This window comes from Nannospalax galili, unplaced genomic scaffold, assembly GCF_000622305.1.
Source record: "Nannospalax galili isolate Female #2095 unplaced genomic scaffold, S.galili_v1.0 scaffold15, whole genome shotgun sequence".
Lineage (NCBI taxonomy): Eukaryota > Metazoa > Chordata > Mammalia > Rodentia > Spalacidae > Nannospalax > Nannospalax galili.
Genome location: NW_008337322.1, coordinates 5,572,486 through 5,586,086, shown reverse-complemented (window position 1 = coordinate 5,586,086; position 13,601 = coordinate 5,572,486). Strand labels below are relative to the sequence as shown.

General features: G+C 43.7%; 1 protein-coding gene across 1 annotated transcript in view; it reads left to right on the top strand.

Annotated features, from left to right (window-relative positions):
* The window catches only part of Fhod3 (formin homology 2 domain containing 3), a 224,969-nt gene that overhangs the window by 133,645 nt on the left and 77,723 nt on the right, over window positions 1-13,601 (top strand). The window contains exons 10-11 of the mRNA XM_029563291.1: window positions 5,873-6,007; window positions 9,134-9,184. Of these exons, the coding sequence (XP_029419151.1) occupies window positions 5,873-6,007; window positions 9,134-9,184 (186 nt within the window). The remainder of the gene's footprint in view (window positions 1-5,872; window positions 6,008-9,133; window positions 9,185-13,601) is intronic.

Sequence of the window (13,601 nt, the reverse complement as noted above, 5' to 3'; positions counted from 1 at the left end):
GACACTGCACAACACAGGTGCACTTACCTATATGCAGGCAATACACATATAGACATAAAATAATAAAATATTTTTAAATGTTTGTTCTATTTGCCTGTGTCACTAGTCCTCTCTATTCTTCTGTGTATATCAAAATCGCTGGCTCATATAATTTACCTCTCACCAACCTTTCCTGTACTGTATATCTAGTTGATAAATTCTTCCTGTCTATATTTGAAAAAACCTTGCTTAATGCACTTTTACTTTGAAAACATTGGGATGGGGGAGACTGGGTAAACATGTTGGTGGATTTTCTCATTGTTTTGACACAGTACATGACCAAAGCAAACGAAGGAAGGGACTATTTGGATTCACAGTGTTCGCTCTCAGCCCATCATGGAGGGAAGCTGTGTTAGCAGGGGCTTGAGCAGCCGGTCCCATTGCGTGTGCAGTCAGAAGGCAGAAAGAGATGAATGCTGGTGATCAGCCGGCTTTCTCCTTTACAGTCTGGGACCTCAGCCCACGGGATGATGCTGCCCAACTCAGGACAGGTCTTCCCTCTTACACACTCTCAGAGGTAGGTGTCCATGGGGTTCTATACCCTGCCAAGTTGACACTGACGGTTAACATCACAGTGAAGAATTCTGCTGATGGAGTCCCTGTTTTCTATAGTCTCTCAAGTTATATTCTGCTTTCTTCTGCCTTCTGTTGCTTTGAAAATAATCTACACCTTTATTTTTGTTTCTCTGTATAATGTATTTTTTCCTGTGGCTGCTTTTAAAAAAATATTTTTATTTTATGTGCATGAGTATATTGCTTGCTTGTGTGTAAGTGCACCCATATCCTGCAATGTCCACAGAGGTCAGAAGAGGGCGTTGGATCCCCTGGAACTGGAGTTATGGATGGTTGTTAGATACCATGTGGGTGCTGAGAATCGAACCCAAGTCTCTTCCTCCCAAGACCTCTGTTTACAGGAGTTTGCCACTGCACCTGGATTTGTTTTGTTTTGTTTTGTTTTTGCATGCATTCTGGGGGTCGCATTCACCAACTGCGGCATCAGCCCAGGGCTGTTTTGTTTTGTTTTTTTTAAAGATACTGTAACATTTGACATCTGTTTTGCTGCCTTTTTTTTTTTTTTTCAGGATCTCTCTGTAGCTGAGCTGGAACTCACTCTCTATGTTGAGCAGGCTGGCCTAGGAAGTCTCACATTTCACAGAGATGTACCTGCCTCTGCCTCCTGAGTGCTGGAATTTAAGGCATATGCCACCATGCCCTGCCAAAATCTATTATTCTAAGATAGTGTACATCTATTCAGTATTTTTTGTGCAATAAGCAAAATTGACCTGGTAACTATTGGGCTTAAAGTTAACACTTTGCCCAACGGTTGCAGCTAGATGACAGGCTTAAATTCTATTCTGAATGGTTCTCAAATGTTTCAAAAAGTGGACATGTTTTCCTTTCTCCTGTTTGTCTGAGCTTTATCTTTAGAAAGGCTTCTTGTTTCATGTTTAGTCTGTAGATTATTAGATCAACACATTATCAACAGAGAAAGGCCGTTGATGGCAGAAAAATCTCTGCATCCAGTTTTGGTCAGATCATCTCTGTTGTGTTTGCTCAGCCTAGGCAGTGGGTCTGTTCTGTTGGGAGCCAAGAGACATTCCAGTCCACTCAAGGCTGAGATCGGGCTTGTCCTGGGTTCTTCTGGCAGATTGCTTTCTACTTGACACACAGGGAAGTCTTAGAAGAAGAGCATCTTACTGTTTCTGTTTTACAGAATAGACGAAGCTTTATTTTGGAATCCAAGAATATCATTGTCACTATTGAATGTGTAAGTTTGATTCTTTCTGGAACCAGTCCTTTTATTACTCAAGTTGGCATAAAGGAAACAATGCCAACTTTGAGAAAAACAGGGAAAGTCCTCGCGTTTCCCTCTCCCCTCAAAAACCAAACCAAACAAAAACACCCCTGGGGCAGGTATCAGGAATACTCCCGATTATTAATTACTGTGTGGGAGGTTTTCTGGCTCCCCAGCAAAGGTGAAACCCCAGAAGGAAGGCATCAAAATTCTAGTAAGACTGAGGTTTGGGAAAACACTGTCACTTGACCAGACCAGCAGGAATCTCAGTGAAATTAACTTAACCATGACAGATGCACTGTCTTGGTGTAGGTCCAAGGATTCCTATGAAGATGCAGGTCTGTATCCCAGGGAGACGGTGGATGGAAACAGCAGGCAATTCTCCATGCGAAGAAAAGGCGGGTTTGGAGTCCGCTCTGCGTACACTGCTCTTCTGTGTGGTTGTTCCAATAACTGCTCTTCCCAAACTTGACCCTGAACTTTCCTGTGGCTTTTAGGGATATTTCAAGCCCATTGTAGCTGTTGCCCTTGTCCCCTCTCCCTCGGATCAGTGCCTTTATGCTCAGGGTGTTCCCAGTGATGGAGAGCTGGGTAGGAACTCCCATGACTCAGTTTGCTGGCCAGTCACCCGGGTTAAGGCCTCCTGGGGACCCAGGACCCATATGCCTTCTTCATGGCCACCTTGCACCAGACCAAAGCCACTGGTGTTCCTGGTGGTGGGCATTCTCGGCTCTGTCCTCTTGTGTTCTGCCATGTGGTTCTCGCCTGTCTGACCTTTTCCTTCTGTTGCCACCACCTTCCTACACACTCAGCCCATTTCTGCTTAGGATGCAGGTTTGTCCCCATGCCTGCCTCTCCTTAGCTGGCCTGGCCTACGTAGGACCTCACAGGGCCTCACCATCAGCAAGTGCTTTCTCTCTGTCGTAGGCTCCCCACCTCAGAGTTTGGCATTTTTTTAAGTGATCATTTTGAGTGGTTATGATACAGATCGGTATTGATATTATCCTTGAGAAATATGTAATTTCGCATGCTGAGCTTATCTGGATAGCAGAAGACCCGGAGAAATGTATTTATGAATGTTGTATTTATAACTCTTTTCCCCTAGTATGACCAGAGTAGCTTGTGTGCATCTGACACGGATGAGCTCACGGAGCCCCTTCACTCTTCCTTCCCCGAGCAGGCATCTGTGGGGTCACTTGGGAGAACAGATCTTGAATTTCACTGTGGATTTAGCTAGCATTTCTGGTTTTTGATTTCTAGTGAAAATGAACATCGTATGTTTATTTTGCATGGAAAGTTCTTATTCAGTAAATGTCCATCATCCTTTGCCCAAAGCCATTCTTTTTGTTTTGTGTGTACTGATCCTTTGCAAGTAGCTTATTCAAGGCCTTGGATTTTCTTTATTCCTCAGCATTCATTTAGTATATGTAAAAACTGAAATTTAACATGTACACATTTATCAAGTCTTCTTTTTTGGTTGCCCTTTTTGATCTAAAATTTTTTTCCCTGATCTGAGATCTAAAAGATGTAAATTTTTGCTTTTTAAATTTTTCTCTTAAACTATTCAAATTTTTCTTTTCATGTTTGGTATGAGGAAGGGCTATCCTTGTTTTATGATTCCTAGTCCATTTATTTCCCCACAGATGAATGTTAACATGTCTGTTATGAACTAGTGTTCTGTGTGTGTAGAGTTGGCACCCTGGTGGGTGGCCCTGTTCTATTCATGTGTCAGACTCTGTTCACACGATTGTTGAGGTTATTGTATAGGTTTGGTGTCTCACGAAGGGTCGACATCTTGTGAGGGGTCTGACGTCTCACGAGGGGTCGACATCTTGTGAGGGGTCTGACGTCTCGTGAGGGATTTGACATCTCATGAGGCAATGCTCTGCTTTGTTCCTGTTCAAAGTTGTATAGAATCTTTGGACCTCAGATCTTATACAAAAACTTTAGACTCAGCTTGCAAAGTTCCCAGAAAAATCCTTTTGGAATGGTGATTTAGGCCTGTATTAATTTGTTAAAAGAAGAATTGAAATCTTGAGGCTGTTGTGTACTTTTGTGTATGAATGTGATGTTGAAATAGTAAAATTTAGAAGTAACTAAAATTTTTCAGTTGTTTTTCAAATTTATCTCCACAATGTTTTTTTTTTTCAACGTAATTGCATTATGATCAGGAAGGAGGTCACACGGAATGGATTCTCAGCATCCATTTGTGAGCTTTGTGGTACACTTAATAGTCAGGTTTCAAATAGCCTATGTATAACTTGAGATGGGTGAATTTTCTCTAATTTGGGGTATCAGGTTCGTGTATTTGATAAATTTATTAAAGTCAGTCAATCGCTATGTAAGAAGTATAACAAATTCCTTCACTACAATTGTGTACTAGATATCGCTGTATATAGCATTTTAGCACCCTCAAAATAATAGCTCAAAGACAGAAGTTACACAGCATGGTCTCTCTCAAAGTCTTTGGACATAAGAAAAAATAAATTTCTTATGTTTCCAAGTGTCCAGGGCTCATTACCACCCCTCCTTGCTGACCTTGAATATAGACTTTGGTTGTAGACATCATGTGTTTTCTTTTTCCTGCCACTTCTGACAGCCAGAGATGACTCAGCTGGGAGTTTCTTGTGAGGATGACTTGGGGCTCATGGTGGAGTATGTGAGATCCTGTCTTTAACACTAGGAAGCTTCGTGTTCTCCACATGCAAGCACATTCCACTGAAATTAAGTATGATTTTGCCCACATACTATATCCTTGGATAAATAAACTGAGAAAATATATTTCAAAAATATTTGTATCTTAATTTTAGAAGTTTTTGTCCATCAGTGAAAACAATAGCTCTTCAGAGCGGATTTCATTCCCCAGTGGCCCAGCCAACTCCCCAGCTAGTTCCTTTAAACTTTTTTCATGTACTTACCTAACTTCCCCATCTCCCACCTTTTCTCTGACTCAGCCTTTCCTGTGACACTCACAGAGTGGTTCCCTGCTGAGAACTCCACTGAGTTGAGAACAGTTCAGTTTGCACACATGCGGCAGCCAAGAGCCTAAAGCTGGCCTTTGGCATGTACAGGCCTTTGGATACTTCTTGACAGAGAAGAAATCTTCCTTAATTGGATCCACTTTTCAGACCAGCACCATGTCATTTTCTCTCCGTCTTCTGAATATCTTGTTTTGAGATGACACCGTTATTTTTAAGTTAATGTAGAGAGAACTTAATATATTTGATATGTTGCAGAATATGTAAATAGAAATCAGTTTTAGGTTGAACATTGATTCTAGCACATCAAAGTTTTAACATAGATCAATTTAGATGCTTTTATGTTTATATACTTATCTATCATATAAGTATATGCACATACTTAGAATGTGTCTTCCTAGATTGCCTTCTGTTTATAGTGATACCCATGACTGGTGACCGCATATATGCCAAGCTCATTGCATGGTGTTTTATACACATGACCATCTTTTGTTCTACTCACATGTGACGCTGTTTGCTCATCACCATTTATAGACAAGAGTTTTGAAGCAGACCTGAGACATGCTCAATAATTTTCTCAAGCACTGCCTGGGTATGGCAGATCCTCCGTTCTAACCAAGCTGGGATTCCTGCTTCTGTACTTTTTTTCCTTTTTTCCATTTTCTCGTGTGTGTGGGTGTGTATGTGTGTGTGTGTGTGTGTGTGTGTATGTGTGTGTGTGTGTATGCACATGCACTCATGGGAGACCTGAGATTGATTCCAAGAATCATCCTGGATAGCTTCCTACTTTATTGACATGGCCTCTCAATCAAACCCAGAGGTTGTTGATGTGTCTAGTCTCATGAGCCAGCTTGCATGGGGATCCTGTCTCCACCTTCCCAGACTAGAACTGCAGGCAGGCTGCGATAACGCTTGACATTTACCTGGATTCTGGGGATTAGAACTCTGGTCCTCACACTTGCCGGGCAAGCACTTTAACCACTGAGCCAGCTCCCCAGCCTGTTTCCGTGCTTTTAACCACAGGCCAAGCAACTAAGACATTAACGCATTGTATCTTCAGGTCATCACCCAGCAGTCTTCTCACATCATCCTTTAGGCAGCACCAAGAGTCGCTGGCGGCAGAGAGAGAACGGAGGCGACAAGAGAGAGAAGAAAGACTGCAGAGGATCGAACGGGAAGAAAGAAACAAATTCAAGTAAGGACTTCAAGTTAACTCTGAGTTGAAATTTGAAGCACTTGACTTCATGGACTTTCTAAAAGGGTTAGGAAATAACTTGTTTGCTCCTAATTCTGTCTGTATGTTTGAAGAAGGGTAAGACTTGCCTACAAGAGGCTGGGTGTTCTAGCCTTTCCCTAGCCATGTGGCAGGAAGCACAGAAAGCCAAATCCAATTAGGGCCATGTGCATCCTTGACACACCGTTAGTTAAAGTGTTCTTATCCAGGCCTTTTCCAGGACACAGAGTTTAATTGCCTCAATGCAATTTCCCATTTCTCCTGAGTCCTCATGTTTTATTCATAGGCTTAATGGATGCTGGAAAGAAACTCTTTCATCACTTTCTGGTTTGTATCTTGTACCCTATGGTAATCTTGTGTTCGTAAATATGTGTGTATATGTATGTGGATATACTTATACCTGATAGACTCTGTCTTCTGTAATCCATATTCTTTCTTCCTGTGGGGGAATCATTGTGTTGATTACTCCCATTGTCCTTCATCTCTCTGTCCCTGTCTAGCTCCTGGGTGTGTTCCTGGGTGTGATGGCCCGTTGAAGACCGCATGTCTGTCCCCACTGAGCCCAGAGTCCCTCTGCTTCCCCCCTGTGTCTGTTCACCTGCTCTCCATGTTCCAGATCCACCTCCTTCCACTCCCTCCCTGGGCTCCACATGCTGTGCTCTGCAGAAACCAAAACACACACACAGTCCTTCCTTACGCACGTCCGTCCTTCCCCTTTCCTCCCCTGCTTTCCATTCTCTCCTTCCCACTTCTCCCCTTCTCATTCTCCTGCATCTTCATCTCCTTCATCTTCTCAGTTATCTCCCCCATGGCATCTACATTTTTCCTTCCTTCCAGTTCTCTCCCTATCTCTCTCCTCCTCATTTTAATTTCTTCAGCAAATATTCATTTTGATGACACTCAGTTAAATCAACAAAGGATATAAGGTATTATCAAAGAGAACTTCCACATTCAATAACTGGTGTTTTCCAGAAGCCAGGAAGAGTGTGTGTCACTATGGTAATGGTAAGCATGAGAGGATCGTGTGGCTGCTCAGTGGCCGTTCACTACCTCATGGAAACCCATGCTCCAGGTCTCTTGATAGAACGCCAAGCCTGGCTTTGGTGAGGCAGGTGAGCAGGCAGCATGAAGTAAACCAGCATCATTTCCTGCCAGGCTTGCGTGGTATGCTCTAAGTTGTCAGGTTTCTGCCAAACGATGAGTGGGAACATCAACCTTGTGTGCACCCCTTCTGGTAGTTCCAGAAATTGTTTATACAATCCAGTTTTTAAAACCTTTGGAACAGGTTAAATGCCTCCTGATTTATGGATTTCTAAGAAATCACATATTCTACCACCAATTAGCAGCAGGGAATTTGCCTGAAATATGTGGAAAATTTAGGGATTAGCTTATTCATCCCAAGTTTTTATTGTAAACCTCTTAAAGTAGGGTGCCAGTTTGGAAAGAAATTGAGTCTACATGCTTCAATCTGTCTGTTTCATCACTGAATGCAACTATAAATCACGGAAAGACTACACGGAGCTCTGAGAAGTCTGTGATGTGTGAGGGAGCAGGTGGATAGAGGGAGACCAGCATTCAAGTCTCATATGAGAGAACTGGTGTTTTTAATCTCCAGTAGTGCATAGCACTAACTCAAGGGCACCCCCACACCCTGAAGCACACCTTACATGTGGACCAAAAAATGCTCTAGAAGAAACTACATATTTCTGGACTGACGCACAGTCAAAGGAGTCTCCAAAGCTCAGATCCCCCCTTTTTCTTCTTACTCTGGTCTCCACTCGTACTGCCACAAAAGCACGGTGATGCAACCGTGGCTAACCAGTGCGTGACAATGAGGGGACCCTCCTCTGAGGAGTGCGAGTAGTGGCCCCATAAGCACTAGGCACATCATTCTCTGTCCCTCAGCTTGACTGCTCTGATTGCAGAAGTCATCAAAAACGTGACCATAGTATTAAGAAAGTCACAAAGAACAGAGATCCGGAGAGTACACTTAGCCAGGAGTGATGACACATGCTGTAATCCTGGCACTTGGGAGGTAGAGGCAGGAGGATCAGTAGTGAGTTTGAGTCCAGCTTGGGCAGCGTGAGACTCTGCCTTAAAAAGAAAAGAATGAAATCTGGGGAAATTGTAAAGTGCTTGTCATGAGAGCATGAGAACGTGTGTAAAAAGCTTGGTTCGGCAGCATGTACTTGTTAAGGATTACAAGTGGATCACATGCATGCAGTGCCTGAGGAGGTCAGAAGAGGGCATCTGATCTGAAACTGGTGTTACAGTTATCAGCTGCCCTGTGGGTGCTGATATCACAGTCCTCTGCAAGAGCAGTAAATGCTCTTAACAGCTGAGCCATCTCTCCAGCCCATGGCCTGTGCTTTGGGCCCAGCATCTCAGGGTTAGCCTTTAGCTTCTGGTGCTTTTGCTGAATGCAGTTTCAGGCTTCCTGGGCAATGCCATGCTTTCCTTCTAGTATAGAAAGCAGTAAGGAAGGACGTTTATAAATGAGGACCCAGCTGCATCCTTGCGGTATTCTCCTCCTCCCCATCTTAACCTACTTTAGACTTTCCAGTGCTGTCCTTTATATTCAGGTATTAGAGCACCTCGGGGTAGAACCCAGAGCTACACTCTGAGGCCCAGAGTAGAAAACCACACTGTTGAAACTTGCTGGGTAAACAGTCTACTGAAAGACAACTGACCACCCAGTCTTACCCTTACATTCAGGTTGGAACCTTACTAAGGGACCAGAAAAGCAAAACATTAAAATTGGATGATGGTGGGCATCTTATAGGTTCAAATAAAAAGGTGCATAAAGTCATATCTGCCAGTGACCCTGGCACAGAATCAGAGTGATCAGTGGTGCTTCTCAGTGACTCAGCACTTTCCTGTTTTCCTGACATCCCTGGATTTCAGTGAAAAAGTCTTTATAATTAGTACTTTTTAAGTACAGCCTTTTAACTTTTTAAATTTCAGTTAAAACAAGATTTCATTTTTCAAGGCTTCCTGATACCCTGTTAGTAATTTCTTGGTAATTTTATGAATGTCTAATTCTGTTATTTCCCTTCCCTTTTTGTTTCCTCCGAATATTTCTGCTAGCCGAGAATATTTAGACAAAAGAGAAGAGCAGAGACAAGCAAGGGAAGAAAGGTATGTATGCCATCTGCCTGTCCCCAAGTGGCTCGGGGCTTCGCCGGTAACCAAACATGCAGAGGAGACCATTTCTTATGCTGTGTTAGCGTCACCTAAGTCACCTTAGCTTTATATAGCTGGTGTTTTGCAAACGCCTGTTTTCCCTATCTAAGTTTTCCAAGAAAAGTCTGGATTCATAATTTACGATAGATGGGGTAACTAACAGAAATCAGAGGTATAAAGAGACATAGAAATGCCATCATGGTGAAAGCTGTGTGTCTGTACCTCCAAAGCTGTTCTCCAAACGAGCACATTGTTGTTATTATCTCCATGTATGCTAGGTACAGTCACCTGTCGCATAGTGATGAGACTATATTCTGATATCTGTGTCATTAGGTGATTCTGTCTTTGTGTGAACACCTTAGAGAGTCTAACTGCTGGCAGACCATCACTGTGTAAGTGATCTTTAACGGAGCAGAGCATCGTAATGCCTTCATTGACTGCATTTGAAACATCTTGCATCAGCACCTCTGAGCCTGGATTAGGTGTCCTTACCGTGTACTTCTCGGTCACTTGGTCAACATTCAGTCAATCAGTATTGGCGCACACGTGCTGTGCTGGGTACTCTAGAGTCCATAATGTCTCCAAGACCCTTGCTTTTGGTGTCTGATCACTTCCTCCCCTCCCCCAACTGCTCTCATCTCCTGTATGGCAGGAACCATTCAGGTGTAACCCCCAAAGTATTTGGCAAATGCATAGACACTTAGGAATGCCATACCGAATGAATAAATGATGAGATAGTGAGATGGCTTAACAGTTACGTAAAGGTGCTTGCTGCCAAACCTTACAACCCGAGTTCAATTCCTAGGACCCACATGATGGAAAGAGAGAACCAACTCCTGCATGTTGTCCTCTAACTTCTGCATACAGGTATACATGCACACACACAAATAAAGAAATGTTATTTAAAAAATAAACTAACAAACTAATGGCTTTATTTAAAATCTTCAAGTTTCAAATTAGTTCATTTCTTTTTTTATGTGTATGTTTGTTTTTCCTGTATTATGTATGCGCATCACATGCATACAATACCCGTGGAGGCCAGAGAAGGCATCAGATCCTCTGGAACTGGGTTACAGAGAGTTATTAGCTGGCATCTGAATCATGTCCTCTGCAATAGCAAGCAGTACTCTTAACCACTGAGCAGCCTCTCCAACCCCTAGTCCATCATTTCCAATGGCAACATGATTTTAACCCCATTAAAAACTGTAAAGTTCACATACTCAGTTTCTGATAGATTTAAATAAGCCAAAGAAACTGGTTGTGGAAGTAGACCAGTTTTCACCCGTGTTCGACGGCCTGCAGTTGCTTCCTCTGCCACCAGATGGCGATACAGCATGGGGCAAGGAAAAGACTTGTTTTAAGCCCTTAGACCCGCAGCGGCTGGGAGCCGAACCTTTGCTGGTGCCAATGTGACGTGAAATTGTGCTAATGTCAGCTAAATAGATCAAGACAGTCTGAGTCAGTGATGAGGGGAGACTGCCTGTGCTCAATTAAAAAATTAGATGCTGAAGTCAGCCTCATGAATAAAACATTGCTTTCTTTCCAGCATTCTATTAGATTATTTTCAACCTAATAACCAGTGGTGGCCAGTAAATTCAGAGTGAAAGGTGCTGATAAGGAAACAGGAAATTACTTTCTCTGACAAGTGCCTGTTTGGGTTATTTGAGAACATAACTTTTACTGAAATGCTGTTGATCTTTCAACCTGAGTTTAAATTTCATATTTTCAGGTTCCCCCTCCAGATTCCGCATGTTTGAGCTTCTGACAACTTGACTGTCAGGTTATGGCTGCGCAGGCATCACTTGGTGGCTCCTGGGGGAAGTGTCAGGGTGCTTTGTCAAGGTCAGAGCAGGCGCAAGCTGACTTAACACGGATGTTGTGGATATTGTGCTGTCCTTTTTCCATTCAGGGTTTGTTTGTGGCTGGAGAAGGTTGTCACTCCCCTCCTTCCCCCAGCTTCCAGTGGCTCCCCTCCCTCAACTGCCTCTGTGGCAGACTGCAGTGAGGCGTAGGCCTGTGGCTTGGGTCAGCTGTTGTGCTTGATTAGTTAGTTTCTAGAATTAGCTGTGAGGTTGTAGGTGATGGACACACTCAAATCCCTATTGGAAAGCTTTGAGGGTTCATGGCAGGCCAGGAAATGGTAAGATTTCCTAAGTAAGGGGTAATTTGGAAACAGACTGTGGCAACTAAGAGAAATCAAATGTGGAAAGAGGCATAGGCCTAAAAAGACCCCGCTGTTAACCCCTCCAGCAGGCACACCTGCTGTGTCTCTGTCTCCTACACTTACTAAGAAGATGCGAGACACGGCTTAGCTAATAGCAGATGACTTTTGAGGTTCATATCCTGCAGGTTTAAGCAGAAAAGTATTGCTTTGCTGTACTGGGGACCAGTGGCTGTCCAGTTCCTTTATTTCATATGATTTCAGAATTTTAAGCAAATTGGTTGGGGTTGTTTATTTGGTTGGTTTTGATTTTATGAGTCCGGCTTGCATTAAGTAGCCAAAACTATTTTCAATCTCCCCATTCTCCTGCTTCAGCTTCCAAGTGCTGAGATTTTAGGTGCACCCAGGTGTCCACCTCAGTGGACTGATAGTCATGCAGATCTGGAATGCACTTCTGGTGAGATGGTCCTTCTGCATGTTCAGTATTAACGTAAGAGCTTTGCATGGCAGTGATCCACTCAATGAAATTCATTTTGTTAAAGCTGCAGAAATAAGAGTAATAACAAGGTCCAGCCCGGGGGCACATTGGAGTGGGGTGCCATGGTTTGCGTTTGTAAGGGCCATGGCAAGAAACAGGTTACAGGAAGAACGTAGAAGGGACAGTTTGGGACTTCAGTAGAAATTTGGAACTGATGCATGATGGTGATCCAGGAAGCCATGAAGAAAGAGGCTGGTGGCCTGAAAGATGTCACAGGGCACCAGGCTTAAGTTCAATGCGACTGAGAATTTCTGAGGACGACAGCTGGAAAAGTCACTGGTGACTAATGTGGCTTAACTCATATGGGGTTTCTGTAGGGTTTGATAAAGACACGTTGAGCCACAATTGCAGCCCTGCCCCATGGCACCTTCTGGGTGTCAGAGTTCAGTCTAAAGGTTTGTCACCCTCTTTCCCACTAAACTGTGAGCTGCATGAGGATGGGATATCTTTCTGTGTATCGTTAATTCTCTAGTGTTGACTACAGTCTTGGAACGTGATAGGGATGCTGTAAATGTTCAGTGAACACATGAAAAGATGGGTGCGTGAACACAGGAGAGGAGCAGAGCAGAGGGAAACGGAGGCTTGATGGGGGACCCGAGGAGAGGGGCTGGTTCTTGAGCCTGTGTTTGGCTGACAGGCTAACTGGTGCCTTGCATGACGGCTTCGTCATGGTCTGGTGGTTAATGTTGCTTCACAAGGCATCAAGGATCCATGATAGTGAGCACATGGGCCAGCCACCCCCCATATTCCATATGATTGGGTCTCTAAATGTATGACTGTTAAGGGCGTTGTGTATAGGAATGTTATGATATTTCCAGCTTCATCGCTTCCTGTAGGGCAGGAGGCTGCCAGGCTGTGACTTCTATGCAGACCAGCACTCCACCCTCATCTCCTGCTGCTGCTCTTACAAGAAGATAGTGCTCCCAACCCTCCTCTCTACCCCCATCATCGAAGAGTGTGTGTGTGTGTGACCTGACATACACTGGATCATCTTAGCCGTTGAAGTATATGGTTCAGCAATATGAGGCATGTTCACACTATTCTACTACCAGTCTCCAGAAGTCTTATTGTGTGAACTGTGCTATGCATCTACTTAACACACACACCCCAGCCCTGCTCATTTCTGTCCACTGTGTGAGCCTCCTCATTCCTTGGGATGATTGACTCTTCTCCTGGGCCACAGATCTTTGGTGATGGCCTTCATGAGACCCACTTATATCCAGAAATAGTCTTTGTGACATACATATTTGAGCAGGCTCTGAGAAGAGCAGCCTCTTGGACCCCTCCACCAAACTGATCTCAACCCTTGTCTCCCAACCTGGCTGCCCACAGAGAGGGTTATGGAAGACCAGGACCAACTAAAATAAAAGGCCAGAATGGGTCCATAGGATCATGAGTTTGGGGCAGGACTTGGCTATCTATGGAAACTCCTTTTTTTAAAAATCTTATTATTTTTATTTTATGTGTATGAGTGTATTGCCTGCATGTGTGTTAGTGCAACCTGTGTCCTGAAATGCCCATGGAGGTCAGAAGAGGGTATCAGATACCCTGGAACTGGAGTTACAGATGACTGTTAGCTGTCATGTGGGAGTTGGGAACTGAACCCAGGTCCTCTGCAAGAGCAGCTGGCTAGTGCTCTTAACTATTGAGCCATCTCTCCAGCCCCAACAGTG